General features: G+C 39.2%; 1 protein-coding gene across 10 annotated transcripts in view; it reads right to left on the reverse strand.

The window, feature by feature from the left end:
• The window catches only part of SLC25A21 (solute carrier family 25 member 21), a 469,006-nt gene that overhangs the window by 43,231 nt on the left and 406,431 nt on the right, over positions 1-19,344 (reverse strand). For all 10 annotated transcript variants that reach the window (XM_072838349.1, XM_072838341.1, XM_072838343.1 and 7 more), the window contains one exon: positions 6,120-6,186. In XM_072838349.1, the coding sequence (XP_072694450.1) occupies positions 6,120-6,186 (67 nt within the window). The remainder of the gene's footprint in view (positions 1-6,119; positions 6,187-19,344) is intronic.

A 19,344-nucleotide genomic window follows, 5' to 3' on the forward strand; every position in this document is an offset into this window, starting at 1 on the left:
GAGGCAAATCTAATCAGACTTCATATAAAGTGCCCCCAATACATTTTTCTCCACTCTTTCTGTACTCCATTTTTTTTTTTTTTTTGGGAAACAACTCTGCTTGATCATGATGTGTTGCTTCTGGGTGCTCTGTTAGTAGCAGCTGCCAATATCACGGATGAGGCACAATCTTAGGTCCTTCTTGGGTCTGGTTTTTAAGATCCCAGCAAAGGCCTTTGTATTTTATGGTCTTGAATGTCTTCTACTCTATTACTTTATAACCCAGTAAGATGGGGGAAGAAATAAAAGCAGATTTGGAGATCAAATAATACTCTGTTGTTAGAAAGAGGTGGTTCCTTGTAGACATGGCTCTATGAGTCCTTGGGCAGCTCCAAAGTCACCAGATAGATTTTGATTCTTTAAAAACCCAGGAATGACTTTTGTGCCATGCTTCTTTAGCTCAACTACATATGTAGACTTTTCTAGATCAAGGATTCATTTATTTACTCATTCAAGAAATATTTATTGGATTCCTCTTGTAGCAGTAAATAAAGAGAAACCCCTGACTCCTTGGTCTAACATTCTAGGGGATGGTGACAACCCTGAAACTATCCTGGTGTTAAATAGCACCCATGGCCACACTGTTTTGGTGAAACCCTTAACCATGGAAGGAAAAGTGCTATTGTCTTAGGCTTTAAGGACTTAGGCTTTAAAATGCTTACTTTCCTGGGGGTTTGATGGGAGCAGTCCTGGGACTGAATCCTGGCTACACTACTTAGCTGTTAAAGCATAGGTAAGTTACCTGATCTTATTAGTCCTCAGGAACACAAAACTTACCTTCCAGGGTACTCCTTAAGTAATATAATTTGAGTAAGATTTTATTTTCTTTCTTTTTTCAAAATATTTTATTTATTTATTCATGAGAGATACACACACAGAGAGAGGCAGAGACACAGGCAGAGGGAGAAGCAGGCTCCATGCAGGGAGCCTGATGTGGGACTTGATCCAGGGCCTCCAGGATCATGCCCTGGGCTGAAGGCAGCGCTAAACCACTGAGCCACCCAGGCTGCCCTGAGTAAGATTTTCTGACATGGCTGACACAGATAGGACTTTCAGAAAACCTTAATTTTCATTCTTTCTTCACTTTGGCTAATAAGGGAACCACAGATCCTTAGTTACTTGTATTGCTCGTAATAGCTCGTAATAGTGGTCCAGAAAACACTCTAAGATCTTTGCATGTGCTTTGCATTGAATCCATGCAACACTGCGAGGCAACAGTTTATTGTACAATCATGATTCTTATTTTGTACATACCCATCCTGCAGCTTGTGAGTGGACAGACTGACTGCAAAGCCTGTGCATACTCTTATCCATGACATATGCTTACTCACTGCTGAACCATGACTATTAAGAATTTGGGATTCTCTGCCCTAGAATTTTCCTGGTGCTGAGGTCTTCTTGTCTTCCCTGACCTTGGAAGCCCAGAGTCCCTCAAGACAGAAGATTTCAAACATTTTTGAGCACAATCTATGTAAAAAGTATTCATACAGCATGCACGCACGCATGCATGCATACATGAATGTAGAGTACTCTTGTATATATAACTGAAACAAAACATTTCTGTAAAGCAATGTTTACCTCCTCACTATGTGTAATGTACTATATTTCTATTCTGGTCATGACCCATTACATCTAGTGACCCACTAAATTGGTTTTATGACTCATAGCTCATGACCTATATTTGGAAACACTGAACACTGGGTTCAGGGAAGTTCTGGGATTGGATGGACCTTACAAAGGGCCTTACTACCTTTTTCTTTTCTAGTGTGAAGATGTGGCTTTGATTTTTGTTTTTCTTTATTTCTGACCTTCTGTAGTCACAAGGGATTAAGGACCAAACTGAGATCTCAAGGGAGAAGTCTGGGGACAGGCACTTGGCCTGTCATTGTAGCAATTTTCACAGGGAATTCCAAGTCTATGTGTTGGGGCAATTCTAGGCTTTTCCTATCCCACCTCTAAAATTGTTAGAAAAACCAAACTACTATTAGCTAACTGGTACTCATCAGCAGTGTTGCTGGAAGCTTTTGGTGAATGGCTAGGATGAAATGACTCAGGTTCCTGGGAATAAAGAAGCCTCAAAAGTCACAGTGATGAATTGTTAATGTACTGAATTCAGAAGTAATGAACAATATATTATACACTGAAATGAGGAAATAGTACTTCAAATAAATAAGGCAATATCCCAAGGAAGGAAAAGCTAAAATCTTTTAAAATGGAGTTTCAGTAATAGCAAAATAACTGTCATCATTAGAGTTCAAACCCAATATTTACTAAAAAAAATTCATTCATTCATTCAACAGATATTTACTGAATGTCTCCCATGTTCAAAGCCTAGAAGACATCATACCAAAACTATATTCTTAAGAACTAGTAGATTAGCTGCTATTTAAATTCCTCTCTATACAACACTACTCCTTTATGGCTTTCATGATAATTCTCAGTAGCTTCTCATCCACAACATCGATCAATACGTAGATGTGATAGAAGTACCCTATCACATAAGATATGAGGTTAAACTCTAAGGATGAAATTAGGAGGGTCAACATGTAATAAAGTTGCCTCCCGAAAGTTGTACCGATGTGTGACTAAAAGAGTTTTGAAAACATTCATATTCAATCAAGGTTTTGGGAGTCCTGAACATAAAATCTGGAATCCAAATGGATTGTGTCATACATAGCCTATATACAATAATCTAGAAATTGGTAGTCTCACTTAGGGAGAGGGGCTGCCCCAGAAGGACCAGCCATGTGGTCTCTGAAGAAGAGTGTCAGGTTGTGGTTGGGCGGGGGAGGTGAATACAGCTCTCCAGCACTTTCCCCTTTCCTTTCATTCATGCTCACTAAGCAATCTGATGCCTAACCTTACCTCCCAGGTATTCTGGTCCAGGATGCAGTTAAATTACATGGAAACAATTTGGTCCATTTGGATCTTACTTTTAACTACCTAAGCAGTGCTCAGACTAGGGCTAATTATTCCCCACTACCAAGGCAAACTGCTTCTGAGTACTTCTCTTAAAGCTTGTGCATTTTAAGGCCCTCCAGTTTGGCTAGTGGGAACAGGTACTATTCCTGGCCCTGCGTGCTTGCCAAGCACTGTTCTCCCTATTGCTCTGGATGGCTCCTCCCCAGGCCTTGCTGGTTTCCTCATGTGCATGCACTCCTCAGTTCTCAGCTAAATATTTAAGGGGTTCCTCTGAAGAGCTTAGGAACTGTGTATGCAGCTTTCTCTTCTCTGGTACCTCTGTCCTGTGAACTCTAGCTGCCTTGCCCCCTCCAGCCTGTCAGCTTCATGTCAACCCAGGCAGTACACTGGGCTCTGCTTAAAATTCCCCTATGTGCCCTGGGTCTGGAAAAACTTCTCAAGGCAGTAAGTTGGGGCAAACCATAGAGCTCATCTCATTTGTTTCCCGTCTCTGTCTTTCCTTGTCTGATGTCCACTGTCTTGAAAATTGTGGTTTCATATATTTTGTTCATTTTTGTTGTTGCTGTTTCAGGCAGGAGAGTAAATCTGGTCTCTGTTACTCTGTCTTGGCTGGAAATGAAAGCCTTGGTCTTCCAGAAACTGAATAGTAGATGCAGGAATTTTGGGGGAATAGGATAGGAATGTCTCCTGTTAGAAATCAATACACTTTCTTTTGGTTTCTCTCTGTATGTTTCACTTGTGCATCTAACATTGATTGGGCATCTAGTATGTGTAGACACCATGACAGGTGTAGGGAGAGTGGTGAACAAATAGCCTCCACAATTCATTCTCTCTCATGAGTTTGGTTAGCATTAGGCAGTCCTTGAGAATCCATCCATGGAAAAATGGGATTTCTGGACCTGTGAACCTCAAGACCAGACCTTGGAACCTGGAACATGGTGCCTCCCATGTCTGAAGGACCAGTTGGTCTCTTTCTGGGGTATTTATTTCCTTTTTCTCACTGCAATATTCATTCTGTCTTAATTTGTGAAAGGGGAAGTTTCATTTATTTGGCATTGATGAGTCTTATTTTAATGATGAATCTCATTTCAAAGAATAAAGCGCAGAAAAACTTGACATTGTTTCTAATGCTGATTGTAATTGAAGTGTCAGTACCAGGGAATACACACACATATGTATATTCACAGAACATACATATATATATGTGTATATATGAATATACATATGAGTGTGGGTATATTTATATATATGTACACATATATGGTCTCTGAATATTTTTTCTGAAGTAAACTTTGATGACATACAATGATGCAGTTCATAATGTATGAAATTGTTACAATCAGATGATTGCTTTCCTCATAAATTCTAAGATAAATATCTAGAAAATGAATGTTTTCATATATTGTATTGAAAAACTAGTGCTATCCATCTGGCAAAGATAGACTTAACTCCAAGTTATACTTAAAAAGCCAATGCACTTACCATATGTCTCAATAATTTTAAGGTAAAATCGACTTGAAACAAGATGTCTGGGACACATACACCATATCCAGTTGCCCAAAAGTTCATCTGTTAACCATTGTTCTGGCAGGGAGCATTGCTTTTTTTTTTTTTTTTTTAAGTAGAGACTAACTCAGTTTTGTAAAGCTCAACTTTTTTTCTTACATAAAAGACTGTTCAACACTGATAAACTTTAATCCTCTTCAAATTTAAATTAAATTATCTCCAATGTATAGTATTAAGGAAAAATATTCCAGGAAAAAAATTTAGTTATAATCTACTCTATTTATACATGTAAAAACACTGAACAAATGAATATATTATTCCATGGAGACAAAGTGACTTTCCTTTTGAAAAGGAACTCTGCTCTGTTTGTTTACTTGGGCAATCTTTTATCAAGTGAAGCCATTTCATAATTCAATTCAGCCCTTTTGTGTACTTTGGTGAACTTTTTCCAGATTCTCTACTGCAATTCAGATCCTTATAATGAAATTTGTATTGAAGTAATAATATAAAAATCACAAAAACTATGGCAACAAAGAGGGGCTGAATTTATAAAGAAAGTACGTTTTAAAGCTTTGTTTTCTGAATTCTAGACCTGCGTTAAATCCTATTAAATTACTATCTTGACATAATGTAAAAGTTCGGTGTCTGTACATATATGTTGGCTATTTTATCAAAAATTTTAACTTAGACATCCTCTTAACTTACTAAATAAGAGTATAGAAATTGTCCTATCTTACCTTTTAGGAATATTGGGAGTACAAATTGGGTAATGTATCTGAAAAAAAGCTTTATGGTCATTAGTTGGAAAGGAAGATTTCGGTCTAAATGTTTGTTATCCTTCTTATGGAAAGACAAAGCCATATTTGGTGAAGTCGGTGTGGGAGTGGGGGCCCTGCCTGCCAGAGTCACTGTGATCAAGACTTCTGTCTGAAGAACATAGAAAAGAATGATCAGACTTAATTCTTTCTTCCCCGGAGGTCTTGCCAGATCTCCGTTTTCCTATCCAGATACTGAACCAGCAAGTAGTACATAAACTTTCATAGTTATGTGGTTAAAGAATGGAAATCAGCATGGTGGAAGTAATAATTTTGTAAAAACCAGAATAGAGAATTTTAACAGAGGAGACCGGGTGGAGGGGGGTGAGGTAGGAAATGAAGTTAGCATGCCAAATAAATGTGTTATACGAGAATCATATACAAAAAAATACAGTGTATTCGTTTGCTCTGTTCATAAAATGGAACTAATTTAGGAAAAAAAGGTTTTTCTACCACTTTTCCCTCCTCTCCTCTCCCTCTCTCTTTAATAATTATTACTCCCAAGGAAAATTTATGAATTGCTTTTAGAAAATATCCAAGCTGTTTTGTGGCTGCTGTGGTTCAAATACATGAATTTCATTCACCACTGTACTTTTTGTATAATTCCTCATCAGAAGGGAGTGCCTTTACCTGAAAAAAAAAAAATCCATAAACCAATATTTGAGAGTGACTCCAGCCTAATTATAATAGAAGTTATGCTATAGCTTCCATATTAAAATCTTTACTGTCTTATGTTTAATTCACGTTAATGTTCCATAGTTTGTTGTGGGGCATGTTAGGGCTGAAGTTGTCACTGCAGTCTATTTTCGCTTGGTGGAAAGGTATCTAATTGCTTACCTTCACTGCTCTCTTTGGTGTTTCAGCCAAGATTGGCGGCAGAACCCCCTTGTAAAAACCAAACAATCTATTGGAGAAAGAAAAGATTTTGTGTAAATGAATCAGGAAACAGGTAATTCTGCCTTTGTTTATGGAAAAAGCAACTATTCTTTAAAAAAAATTATTTATTTATTATGAGAAGCAGAGACACAGGCAGAGGGAGAAGCAGGCTCCCTGCAGGGAGCCCGATGTGGGACTTGATCACAGGACCCCAGGATCACGCTCTGAGCCAAAGGCAAACACTTAACGCGGAGCCATTGAGACGTCCCCTAAAGCAACTAATCTGAAAGTGTTCGCAATTATTCCATGTACCACACCAACCATGAAGTCTTCTTTTCTCTTAATTCTAAAATGCAGAGATTATGAATTCTACACTTATTAGCACTATGAAATTCTGAAGAATAAATGACACTGTGACTGGAATCCCCTAGGTCCATTGCTAACGACCATAATGAGTTGTACCTTAAGGATGAACTTGACCTTCCTCACTCTAAGGGATCTTCAATTTATTTTCTCAGTTGTATGGTAGGTAGCTTCAAGCTGTCCACAGTTTTGCATTTCCTCCCTTGTAACCAAATGAGGTTAGGGTTATACCTGAGCCCACTAGACTGGAATTTTCTGTGCTAACAAGGGGCATAAATCTTTAATCTTAGCTTTACTAACACTAAGAAACTAACAAGCTCCAATGGCTACGGAAACTGGGCTCCTGGCCCTGTCCTGAGTTAGTCACAATTTTTTTTTTAACTTCCTTGATGGAGATAGAAAGCCAGGGACATATGTTGCTGACAGAAATGTCAAAACTTCCTTGCTGATATGTAGTCTCACAGAGCCTGGGATGACTGTCGTTGCCAATGTTGAGGGACTTGTCACATATTCAAACGTTTTTAGAAACAAAAACTAAGACAAAAAACAAAACCGAGAATGAGTGCCATATGCATATGATAAGGTTCATAAAATGTCATCACTTACTTCATATTAGATTTTAAGATTCAAAATTTTAAATTTGCTTGCCCTGGGAACAAATATATATATATGCCATATACTCATTTTAAACCTGAAATGTATAAATGGAATATTCTTCAGAATATTTTCTGAGATAATCAGTTTTCCTGATGAACCCATATGTGACTACAGAAAAAGGCAGGGCTCAATGTGTCTGTATTTTAGGATGTCCATTTAACAAGGGGCTGGAGCTTCTCTGATTGACCTCTTAAGCTTCACTCCAACTTCCTTAAATTGGGTTCTGCTTCTAGCTGTGCTTCTGGAACAAGAAAGTTAAGAGTTTATACGTACTAATCCACTGTGCCACCCAATCCAACATGGTGATCTCTTGCTCTTCCTTGATTCACTGGCTTACACAGCACACTTAGGGAAGCAAAAGACTTGTCTTATAGCTTCTAAATTGTTAGCTCCTTGAGAACTGAGTATGCATTAGTGTGCTTGCCCCAGAGTCTTCTCTGTATGTTTATGTAACTAGGACACAAATGTTTGTTAAGCATATGGATTTCACGAAGGAGAAGAAAGGAATCAAATGATCCCCTGGAAAAAAAATGATCCCCTGAATTAGGCTTACTCTATCCACTATTCTTGACTTAATTTTTGCTAGCATTGTGAATAAAAAGTAAAGCAAGACATATGATTTGAAGAACTATGGACTTCATGTTTCCCTCCCTCCTTCCCATTCCAATTTCAACTACTAATGCTTGAAATTCACTTACAAATTAAAATACCACTACTCTTTATCATTTACATATCATTATAAATTAATCATTACATAATTTTCAGCATAAGAGGGACTAAGTATAGGGTTAGGTCTTCCCAGAAGATAAATGTGATTTTCCTGAATAGAAGTTCTATATCTATAATGAAAGATATTATTAGTTCTGTTCTTTCTGTGCTGATTTTTCCATATCTGGAAGATTATGTCTGGTTTTGGGGGAAAAAATTAAGAACATCTAAGTAAGTAAGGCTTCTACAACAGAGTGTCCCTGCTAAAAATAGATGTACTTAAAATCCAATAAAACAGAGAACAGTTATAGGAAGTTGCTCAACCTGGAGAAGAATAATCACAGGGGGAAACATGATGAACATGACGGATCTCTTGAAAGGCGAGCATGTAGGAAAGAGATTTGATTTTTCTGTTTGTTACCAGGTGGTAGAACTAAGACCAACAAGTGAAGCAACAAGAAAAGACACATTATTGGCCCAGTAATAGCTTAATACAGGGAAGTACTCCTAATGGTCAGAACTGTCTACAGATAGAATGGGCTCTCCCAAAAAGTGATGAATTCTCCTTCATGGTATGTGGTCAAGCAGTGTGGGTGGCCACTTGACATGGATGCCAGAGATGGGATATGTATAGCAATGGATGAACTTATTCGTTCTCAAAATCGTTCTACACCAATCCTCGGATTTTGTTGTTCTAAGAAAAATAACAGGAAGATATGGGGAAGTGCTTTCCTGAAGAGACAAAAATCTGCCTTACTTCAAACTTTTGCCTGAAGTAGAGCACTGCTTCTCTGGGGGAGGACAGAAATCTTCTAAGTAACACAGAAGGTCTTCATTTTAAAAATGATGGGAGAAAATATTAGAAAGAGGTGTAAGGCAGGAGGGAAGGGAGGCAGCTGGGAGAACCATAAGGATTTAATCTGAAAAGAGCTGGGAGGTCCTGAGCCCTCTGCTTCAAGTTGGCGATGCTTCCTTGATGCGCCCTCCTTCCCTTCTCTCTGCTTGGTTCCTTTCATGTGTAATCATCTCCCACCCTCCCCCAACTCCCTGCCACTGCCTCCAGCCATCCCACCATCCTGAACTTTCTAACAGTGAATGAATAGCTTTAATGGGAAATTCTCGGGGACGTAGGCAGCTTTAGCTGGAAAATGGAAAGCTAGATCTACTCCCTTGCATTGTTTTCACGGTATATCCTTGCAACAGTGGACATCTACAGAATAATCAGGCTAGCACCTCTTCTTTTGGGAACTGCCCCACCCAATTTTTTAAAACACTGGAACCAACACATTAGTACAATACGATACTGCTTGAAGGCAGTTGGTTGATTGGGCACCTTACCAAATGGATCCAAATGGTATTCTGTCTCTTTGCCCCAGTTAATCTGATTGAAGCTAGATCTAGCAGAGTTTTTCTTCAGGACTTGGGAATTAGAACTGTAAAGGTCAAGTCTCCCTCTGTGTGGTTGAAGCTCTAAGATAAAAGCTAGCATATCAATGGCAGTCATGTTTTCTGTCATTTAGAGAAAGTCAATCTGCAGTGATTAAAAAAGAAGGAAGTTACCATTCAGGGAAACATAGAAGCAAGATGGAGAAGTTCTGGTGCTGTGAGTATGACCCTGCTGCCAACAATTTTTTACTCTTAGTTACATCTTAACCCTTCTTGAATATTGGCATTTCCCTTTGCTTTTCATTCTTTGAGATACCGAGTATCATTTAGAATAAATATCCCCCCTTTTTTTTAACCTAAATAATTTTGAATTGGGTTTATTACTTAACAACCCAAAATCCTGGATCCAGAAAGTAAGCCTCATGGCCTCTATAGCCAAAGTGGCTGCCACAGTACCTCCATGTCATGCTGTCTCCCATGAAGAGCCTTATTGCCAGTGAAGATTGGCACTTGGGCCAATCAGAAGAGTCACACCCAAAATTGATGAAAGAGAATGTAGTGGGCTAGGGTCCAAGCTGATGATCTACTTTTCTGACTTGACTAGATAATTACTGGAAGCTTTCCTAATGTAAAGTATGATATACGGATTCTTAAAAGCAAAAGGGAATTGTAACATTCTATGAAGGAGATACCTTTTTTTTTTCCTGCTAAAGAACTAATGTTTATACCCAAATGCACTGTTCACTCTGCCAAATTTTTCTGCCTTCATGTAGTTTTGGTTTGAAATGCGGAGCATGTGGCTTATGAGGACTACAACAAGGGAAGTTAAGAGATTTGTGACACCCATTATCAACATGCTTTATCCTGCTTACTTCTCAAGGGGCAGACTGACACATCCAGTCTACACTGTAGATGAATGGAAACTAATTCTAATGTGTATGTAGCATTAATAGCAGTTCTTTTCCCTGAAAAGACAGTAATGCCACCATTCTGGCTTTAAGTTCTGACCAATATCAAGCCAACTGGAGAACTCTTTGGAAGAGGCACAAGAACCAATGCAAGACCTCCCATAACGAGGTAATTTGAACTAAATGGTAGCCCTCACACAGACACACATTATTGTGTGTGCAGGTGAGGTCTACTGCCACATGCCTGCTAAATAGGGGACAGGGACTGTAATCAAGTTCCATTGTCCTCCCAGTCCATGTCCTCGACCACTGGGCTACACTCTATTGCAATTATTCTTGAAATAAACTTATTTCTATAAAGACTTTTGAAAAGTTATTTTATGTTGCAAATATGTCTTATCATTTCTTACTTTCGGAAAAGTCAGAAATGGGGATCAAAAATCAGTTTTCTAGTCCCATTTCCATTCAGTTCTGTTTTCAAGTAACGTGAAAAATTACCTGCGTAACCGACTGATTGGGGCTGAGATGAACAAGATCATTTTTTGGTGAAAGCTTTGGGTTGTTGATTAAGTATTTTCTAGTTGGATTAGAACGAGAAAAGTAAAAGCAGGCCTAAGGATAAATGTTTCTCCTCCCAGGATAACTTTTGTACTTAGGAGGAATACCAGGATAATTCTGTCTGTAGGAGAAAGACAGTACTTCAGTAATATAATAAAACACTGAAATATTAATACTATATATTAAGGTGAAAACTGTTATTATCCAAAAGGTCAGTGGAGTGTACTGCTTGTTGTTCACCCAGCAGATATTTCTCTTTGCTTTTTGGAGTGCAGGTGTTCACAATCCCTTGTGCTCAGAGAAGAAACCCCTTCTCTAGTTCAGAGGTGGAGCAGAATTCTTCGAGCCAATCATGGTGGTCCCATTCCCTTGCTAGTGAATCCTGTCACATGCATGGACATATGATCCAAACCTAGCCCATTAGGCCAGTGGTGGAAGAGGGGGAATGTATGTTAGAAGTTCTGGATTTCTAGCCTAAAGGAAAGAGGCACATGGAAAGAAAAGTCCTTCTTCTTTGCTAGTTGTGCTATCTGCACGAAGTGCCTGTGTACTGCGGTCAAATGAGACATCATTGCCCACAAACCCAAGAAGACCAGTACACAGATGGAAAGGACCTGGATCTCAATGACAAAATTGGGCTGTTGAATTAATCAACCCTAGAAATCTATCTCCAGATCTCTGGTTAGGTGAAATTAAAAATACGTCTTTACTATCTGATACATCTTCTGTTAATCTATGGCCAAAAGAATTTGAGAAGAACATGTACAATGTAGTTTGGATCTTCACTGGCAAATAGCCTTTAACACCTCCATTTCTGAAAAAGCCTTAAATTAGAATTCTTAAATCGTAATTATAGTAAAGGTAGTTGTTGAATGTTAGGCAAAGCATTTAGGAGTCTGTGAGAACCATTTTGAGAAATGATTTTAGATTATTTCTTTCAGAAGCCCATCACACATTAAAACCCTATCCTATTAGGACGATTACCTATGAGAGAACCCATACCACACATGGAATAGCTCATAAGCAAATATCAAGATGGGATTCCAGGTCGCCAAAGCCATTAATGGTGGTTCATATACTAATGAGAGTTGTTGTTCAGAAACATAAGTAGATACAGAGTACTACAATATTGGATCACATTTGTTTTTCATTGTATAATCAAAACAGGCCTTGTATTACTTATGTACATCTATAAAATGAAGATCAAAACTGCATCGCACGTGTTCTTTTCTCAAAGACACAGCTCATACGTAGCTTATTTTAAACACAGATTCGTGCCAAACCCCACAAAAAAATTTTACCCCTCATTTCCCCCCACCCCCGTTTTTAAAGTGTGAAGCTATTTAACATATCAGGTGGCTCCAAGGTAATAGACCAATCAATGAAAAGATGCTGATGGTATGAAGCGAGGAGATGTGGAATTTCCTTTGAGTTCCAGTTTGTGTCCCGTCTTGGTGGTTCATTCATGGCAAGCAGAACCCTTGAAGAAGCCTTCCTGCTGTCTCTCATTAGTAGGGTCTAATTTTAGGTTACCTTGTTTAAAGTCCAAACTTTAGACACCCAAAGAGACTAGACAGATCCTTAATTAAACATCTTGTACCTGACAACATCTTTAGTCCATTTGGATGACTGGAAAAAAGTTACTGGCTTTCAGTCAGCTACTGAAATCCAAAGACTTTGTGGTAAATAGTGGGTAGACAGGACGGGGCTTCACATTCTCAAATTTGACTCAGGTAAAGAAACCAAAACGGAGTGGAAAAAAAAAATCACATGTCCTGTCTGACCCTCCTTTTTTCCTTCTGAGTCACCCCCTTGTTGGTTTTGCTGTTTTTTGTTTTTTGTTTTTTTTTTTTTTCTAATTTAGTATGTAGAAGATGTTTGTTTGCAAGTCATTTGTACCATGCAATTGGACTGCTCATACAGGCAGGCTGGGAAATTTCCGCAGTTGCTGGGCTAGTAAGCGGGATTCTGGTGTGAGGAACAACATGGAATCTTTTCTTCTTTGCGGTCCCCAAGGAGAAAGGGCAATATGTACCTGCTTCAAAACCGATCTTTCGAGGGAGTTAAACCTTGTGGTCCATCAGAAAGGTTGTCAGAAGACTCAGCTGATAGGTTACTGAGAAGATGAGTGCAAGAAAACCGTGAATAAGATGTCTTGCTCCCTAAGAGAGGAAAAGATCGATGCACAGATCTGCTGCCAATGGAAACTGAGGCTTTTCCTGGTTGTCAGAGATGAAGTGCTTTGGGGCCCAAATTGCTGAGACTCATAGCCAAGGTCCAGCAACCATAACTGAATGCCAGGACTGAGGTACACATCATCCAAGCCTGAAAAGGCCAATTAAAGAAATGATTTCCAAGTTTTTTTTTTTTTTTTTTTTTCTGATTTCCAAGTTTTAAAGCCATTTTCAAAGCCACCTGCGGCACACTCACATGCAGCATGAGAGGGATGCTTTCACCTGGATCCCAGTTCTTTGCCAAAAACCTGGCATTCAGTAAGTGTCCAGAGCAGCAATAATACTCACCGGTGAAGCATGAAATAGGAACGACAGGGAAAGTGACACCAGATCCCCAGTTGGGGAAATTGGAAAGCATTAACACGTCTGTGTACCTAACAGAGCACAATTACTACATTTTATTTTGTTTCAACAGTCAGAACCTAAATGAACATCACCATTCAGTTCTGTTCTGGGCACTGATCCAAGCTCATCTTTGGTACAGTTGATTCTGAAGCCTTACAGTCAATCATATCTTCACAATTTGTTCTTCTTTCAGGCTTCAGGCATCCTCCTGATTTCCATTTCTTGTTTGGAAGCCTTGAGTCATCTGTGCTGGCAACATGACCAACCCAAATCAGTCATTTTCTCCAAATTACATTGAAATAGGGATCCTGCTAGTTTGTTTTCGTCCTCCTTCTTTCTTTCACATAATTTTCCCTTTAAGGATCTCCTAATACAAAGCTGATTGAAGGCATACAATATCCTCTTTCTTCTGCTGTTGTCAAATCCAAGTTTCTTACCCACATACTGTAGCTCTGTAATTAAAACAATGAGGGCGGCACTCAGCCCTGGGTTATGAGTGCAAGGCTTCTTCTACTGCTTGATGGGTCGTGTACATCCCAGGGCAGGATTCTGGCCCCGACGCTATACCTTTAGGGCATTATTCTGACATCATTTATTCTCCACAAGTCTCAGTGGTTCACAGAATCCAAATGAAAGAGTGGAGTTTCATGGCTCTGTTATTTGAATTATGTGGAATCTGCAATCTGAAGTTCACAAAATTGCATGCATCTTGGGGCCATTTTCATTTAAGCAAAGGAGAGAGGAAAAACTATGTATCCTTCAAAGGAGAGGAAAAACAGCTTAAAAGACTAAGTGACACAGATTCGTCTTTTAAAACCAGCAATTGAACTTCAAGGCAATGCAACACAACAAAAGTTTTAGCTAACACTGTAACATAAAACAAACAAAAGTTTTCCCTGCTTCAACTCATATCAGATCTTCGAGCACAAACAATATAGTTATTATTTTTCATTACAGAGAATTAATTGAATTAAGTTTCTGCATATGGTCCTTGGATATATTTGTTACCCCAAACCATGCCACTTTCATTATATGCTGTATGGAGGGATTCTTTAAAGTTTTCCTGAACACTCGTTTTTAACTGAACTTTGAGTATGATTTTTACCACGACAATTAAACTTTGTTGATATGTCTAAAATAAACTACAACTTTGATTTTTCTAAGATACAGAAAAATTAGTTTAGCTGTCAGTATCATTTAGGAGGTAGGTTTATGGCTTGATTCCCTGGAAAGTTGGCTGGGTGCTGGACGCTCTAAACATGTTGCACAGCTCAGCCCAAAGAAGGCATTAGCGTGATATAAGAACCAGAACCCTGATGGAAAACCCTAAGGAAAGAAAGAGCAAAAAAGATATTTGAGAAGTGACTGAAGTAAATCATGTGGGTAGAGTGTGGTGTTAATTGCTCCTTAATCTATAAGTGAAGAGACTTACTTTTTTTTTTTTTTTTTTTGTGAAGAGACTTAATTAGAACTGACTATAGGGCACCTGGGTGGCTCAGTGGTTGAGCATCTGCCTTCAGCTCAGGTTGTGATCCTGGGTCCTGGGATCGAATCCTATATCAGGCTCCCGGCAGGGAGCCTGCTTCTCCCTCTGCTTGTCTCTGCCTCTCTCTGTGTCTCTCATGAATAAATAAATAAAATCTTAAAAAAAAAAGAACTGACTGTAGAAAAAGTGTATTAATATTCAGTGACAGCACATTGCCTTGCCTATTAAGATAAACACATTTCCATTAGGAACTAAAAACCATTTAAGGGCAGTCTTTCACTCCTGTGGACGGCAACTATGAGGAAAAAGACTTAACAAACAAACGAACGAACAGACAAAACCCCAAAACCAACCAAGGCAACACTATTTCTTGGAGGGGAACTGAAAGCCAGAAAAGAAGTACTGAGGGTGGAGTCAAAAGATCTCTTCACCCACCAGCTCTCTGCTAAACATGGCCCGCTGAGGGAATTCCTTGCTTCATCCATTCTACTTAGTCCATTCTCTCACTAACTCCCTCCTTTTTTTTTTTTTTTTACCTTCTGTGTTTCTAATTTCTGTCCTTCCCATTCATGAAGTAACTATCATTCATTTATTCACTCACTCATTCATTCATTCATTCATTCATTCATTCATTCAGTATTCTCTGTTCCAGGCACTAGGCTAAACACATTTCTCTAGGGTCAAATGTTGATGCAGTAGTCCTAGTAGTCCCCAAATCCATAAGACCCTAATTTTCTCCAAGAAGTCTGCTCTGAGATGGTAGACAAAAATCTTGAGATTACAATTGCCTACAATACTTGGCCAAGATGTTGTCTTTCATATTACATTATGTGCTTAGCACATGGTAACATTCAGATAATATCTATTGAACATAATTATATTCAAATGAGAAATTAACTATATACTTATTCATACACACCTACACATATAGGCAAGCATGTATAGAGATCTATGTACACAGATAGGACCCAGACATGATCCATATTCACAGTTTAAATGATTTGTATATTTTTAATTGATTAGAGTATGCATTATTCACATAATTACCATATTTAACCCAGGTTATATTGCTTGACAATAGCCACTCCTGTTCTTTATCACCACCCTCTGGCATTTAGCATTAATTCGATGCTATCTGTCAGTAAGGCAATATGATATAGTGGGTAGAAATGTGAGCTCTGGAGCCACACTCCTTGGGTTTGAATTCTGGCTCAACCATATGTTAGCTGTTTACCCAGCATGAAAAACCATTGGCACAAAAGGTGAGCAAATTAATTCCAAAGCACTACTGCCAGAATAGAGATTTTTTTTTTAATGTCAGCTTTCTCTACAAGTGCCTATGAAAATGAGTTGGTACATGGTTGTAATAAGTAGACTGATTTAATAGCTTGATATAGCAGGGCTTGACATAACTAAGGTAGAAAGCCTCAGAATTTAGAGATGTCCTTCACAAATAGAATCTTACCTAAGTGTATGATCCAGTACCTTAGGAATTCACACCCTGTTGTGGAATTCTGCTACAATCAACTTATACATGGTTGAGGCCAAAGATGTTGTGAACTAAGTGCACTGAACAGGCCACTCCCAAAGTGTAAGTCACATTTAGAAGTTCATTAACTCATTATGGCTGCCAGTTATTACAGTAAGCTTCAAAATTAATTTCTTGAGGTGCCCCCTAGTGGCATTGTAGTTAAATGCAACTCAACAATTGTCTGCACCCTAAAGAACAAAGCCTTGGACCAGAGTTTTTTGCAGGTTACAAACTCCAGTCTGATCTAACAGACCTTCATTTCACTACATTAGGCCCCCAAGGAGTAGCATTATGACAGCTTGGGATTCTAACAGAATTGAGACTACTGAGAGAAACTTTAGAAACAAAAATAGCAGTCCTTGTGCTAAATGCTTTACAATTATTATCTCATTCAATTTTTACATGAAATAGATTTCCACTCTTTTCATTTCATAGGAAGAACCAGGGAGACCTAGAGACGTTAGCAATTTTTTCACTAGTCAAACAGCTGGTAAGTGGAGGAACTGGGATAGGAACATAAGTCTACTTGACTCCCAAATCTCTGCTCTTGAGCACTGTGCTTGATTCTTTGTTCTCGGGTTGAGTCGGTGTCTGACCCACTGGGAAATGTCAATCCGCCTCTGCTCCTGTGCTCCTTCTATGACTGTGTCTCTAGTGCTCAGGCGTCAGTCTCTGCTTAGTTGGCTAAAATGCTGGGTTTTGGGGCACCTGGGTGGCTCAGTGGTTGAGCTTCTGCCTTCGGCTCAGGTGGTGATTCTGGGGTCCTGGGATCGAATCCCACATCGGGCTCCCCGCTGGGAGCCTGCTTCTCCCTCTGCCTATGTCTCTGCCTCTCTCTGTGTGTCTCTCATGAGTAAATAAATAACATCTTTAAAAAAATTCTGTACCAAATTACATTCTCAGAGAGGCTGGACCTTACTTCTCTTCTATTTAAAATCGCAACACCTCGACTTGAGTCCTACCCTTTCTGCCTGCTTTCTTTTCCTTTATGGGAATTATCCCCCTCAAATGTGCTTTATTGTTTACCTGCTTGCTTTATTTATTCTTTGTTGCTCTCGCTAGGATGTAAGCTTCATGAAGAAAGTGCAGGGGCTTTTGTTTATCTTACTTGTTGACATATCCCGAGGGCTAAATATAGGACCTGACATATAATAGGTGCTCAGCAAATATTTGTGGAACAAAAGAACAAATGCATTGTATTCCCACTGACTCAGTCTGGCAGTGTTGTGAATAGAAACTTGTATCTGGTATTTTAAACTATTCCAAGATCAATCTTTTTCACTTTCCTACCAAATGTCAATTCTTTTTGGTTTCTTTGGAATCACGTAGGCTTCACCAAAATGGCTATCAATGAGGAAAGTTGTGGGTACTTCCTCCAGCTAACATGAGTAGACTTCATGAAATGGCAACAGAAGAAACATAGGCTTCATCTCTTCCCCATGCTGTCAGAGCCTGACTCTAGTGTTCACACTCTCCAGGCCATGTGCTCAGGGAAGTAGAACTCTCTCCAACCCTGGCATGATTGATTTAATCACCTGGTCTTCTTCTCCTCACCTGTAATAGTATGAGATGTGAGCATGTAACTGAATTCTAGCCAACAAAGTTTGAGGGGCATTTTGAGGGAGTTTTTCACCCTTTCCTGAAAAAAAAAAAAAAGGATCCCCGTGCCTTACCACCAGAGATTTGGATTTGGTAGATCTGAGTGCATGTTCAATAATATGTATTTTTAATACTACCCCTAATTCTGACGCAGAAGGTCCAAGAACTACAAACTGAAAAATTAAAAAAAAACAAAAACAAAAACTTGCCTATCAGGTTAATGACCTAGGGCTGCTCTTACCTGGATGTCTATCTGTTAGGAATCAGGCCAGAGTACTCAGTACCATTTGATCAGGTAATTCCTCTAGAAACTTTATGAAATTGTCCTCGCTTTCTTCCATTTTCTATTCTAGAGTGTACTTGCTTTTTTCAGTGAAAAAATGCTAATTGCAAGTGTGCTCCATGCCTCTGACATGGCCATCTCTGGCCTTTGAGACCAGGAAGCTATAGATAGTTTTACCATCAGTCCCTGCTGAATAGAATCCCAGGTTGCATTCCCCCAACACCTGCTGGCTGCCTTGCTCCTCTGAGGGCTACTTTTTGGTTTCCTCTTTGGGCTTATTTAGAATAACACTGAGACACACCAAAACCAGATTATTAGCTTGCCCACATCTTTTCAAAAGAAATTAATATTTCATTCCACCACTGTCTATCAAGTCTAGCAGAAATTGTGGTTGGCAGAAAGCATGTTTTCACTGTTTAAACACTTGAACAAAATTTAAATGAGGGTACTTTTCTCTCATTCTGCCAATAGTTGTGCCCTCTGCAGAACAGGTACAACAGGAAGCAGCCCCTGCTGTAAAGCAAGCAGGACCACACCTACGGCTGTTTGAGCTGAGGAACGTACGAAAACACCTTCCTTATGCTTTATGGAATGAACCAACAACAAAGAACTCAGGCATCTCTGAAGTTCTGCAGGTGATTGATTTTTAGAGAAGCGACACTGCATGGAGAGTGTGGCTACAGATTTAGTTTCTTTTTTTCTTTTTTTTTTTAATAAATTTTTATTTATTTATGATAGTCACACAGAGAGAGGGAGAGAGGCAGAGACACAGGCAGAGGGAGAAGCAGGCTCCATGCACCGGGAGCCCGACGTGGGATTCGATCCCGGGTCCTCAGGATCGGGCCCTGGGCCAAAGGCAGGCGCCAAACCGCTGCGCCACCCAGGGATCCCCCTACAGATTTAGTTTCTAAATTGAGGACTTGTTTTGAAGACAAAAGACCTCTGAATGACCCACTCATTACCACTCATCATTTATTCTTCCCACCAAACCCACCATCTGGGGCTCTGTCCTAAGGAGTTTCAAGTCCCTCCCATATAGTCTCTATTTTTAATTACCAATGGCTTAATATTTTCAGGATCATTCATTTACTTATCAGCAAGTATTTGTTGAGCACCTACTACCTGAGC

This window comes from Canis lupus, chromosome 9 (genome assembly GCF_048164855.1).
Source record: "Canis lupus baileyi chromosome 9, mCanLup2.hap1, whole genome shotgun sequence".
In the NCBI taxonomy this organism is placed as follows: domain Eukaryota; kingdom Metazoa; phylum Chordata; class Mammalia; order Carnivora; family Canidae; genus Canis; species Canis lupus.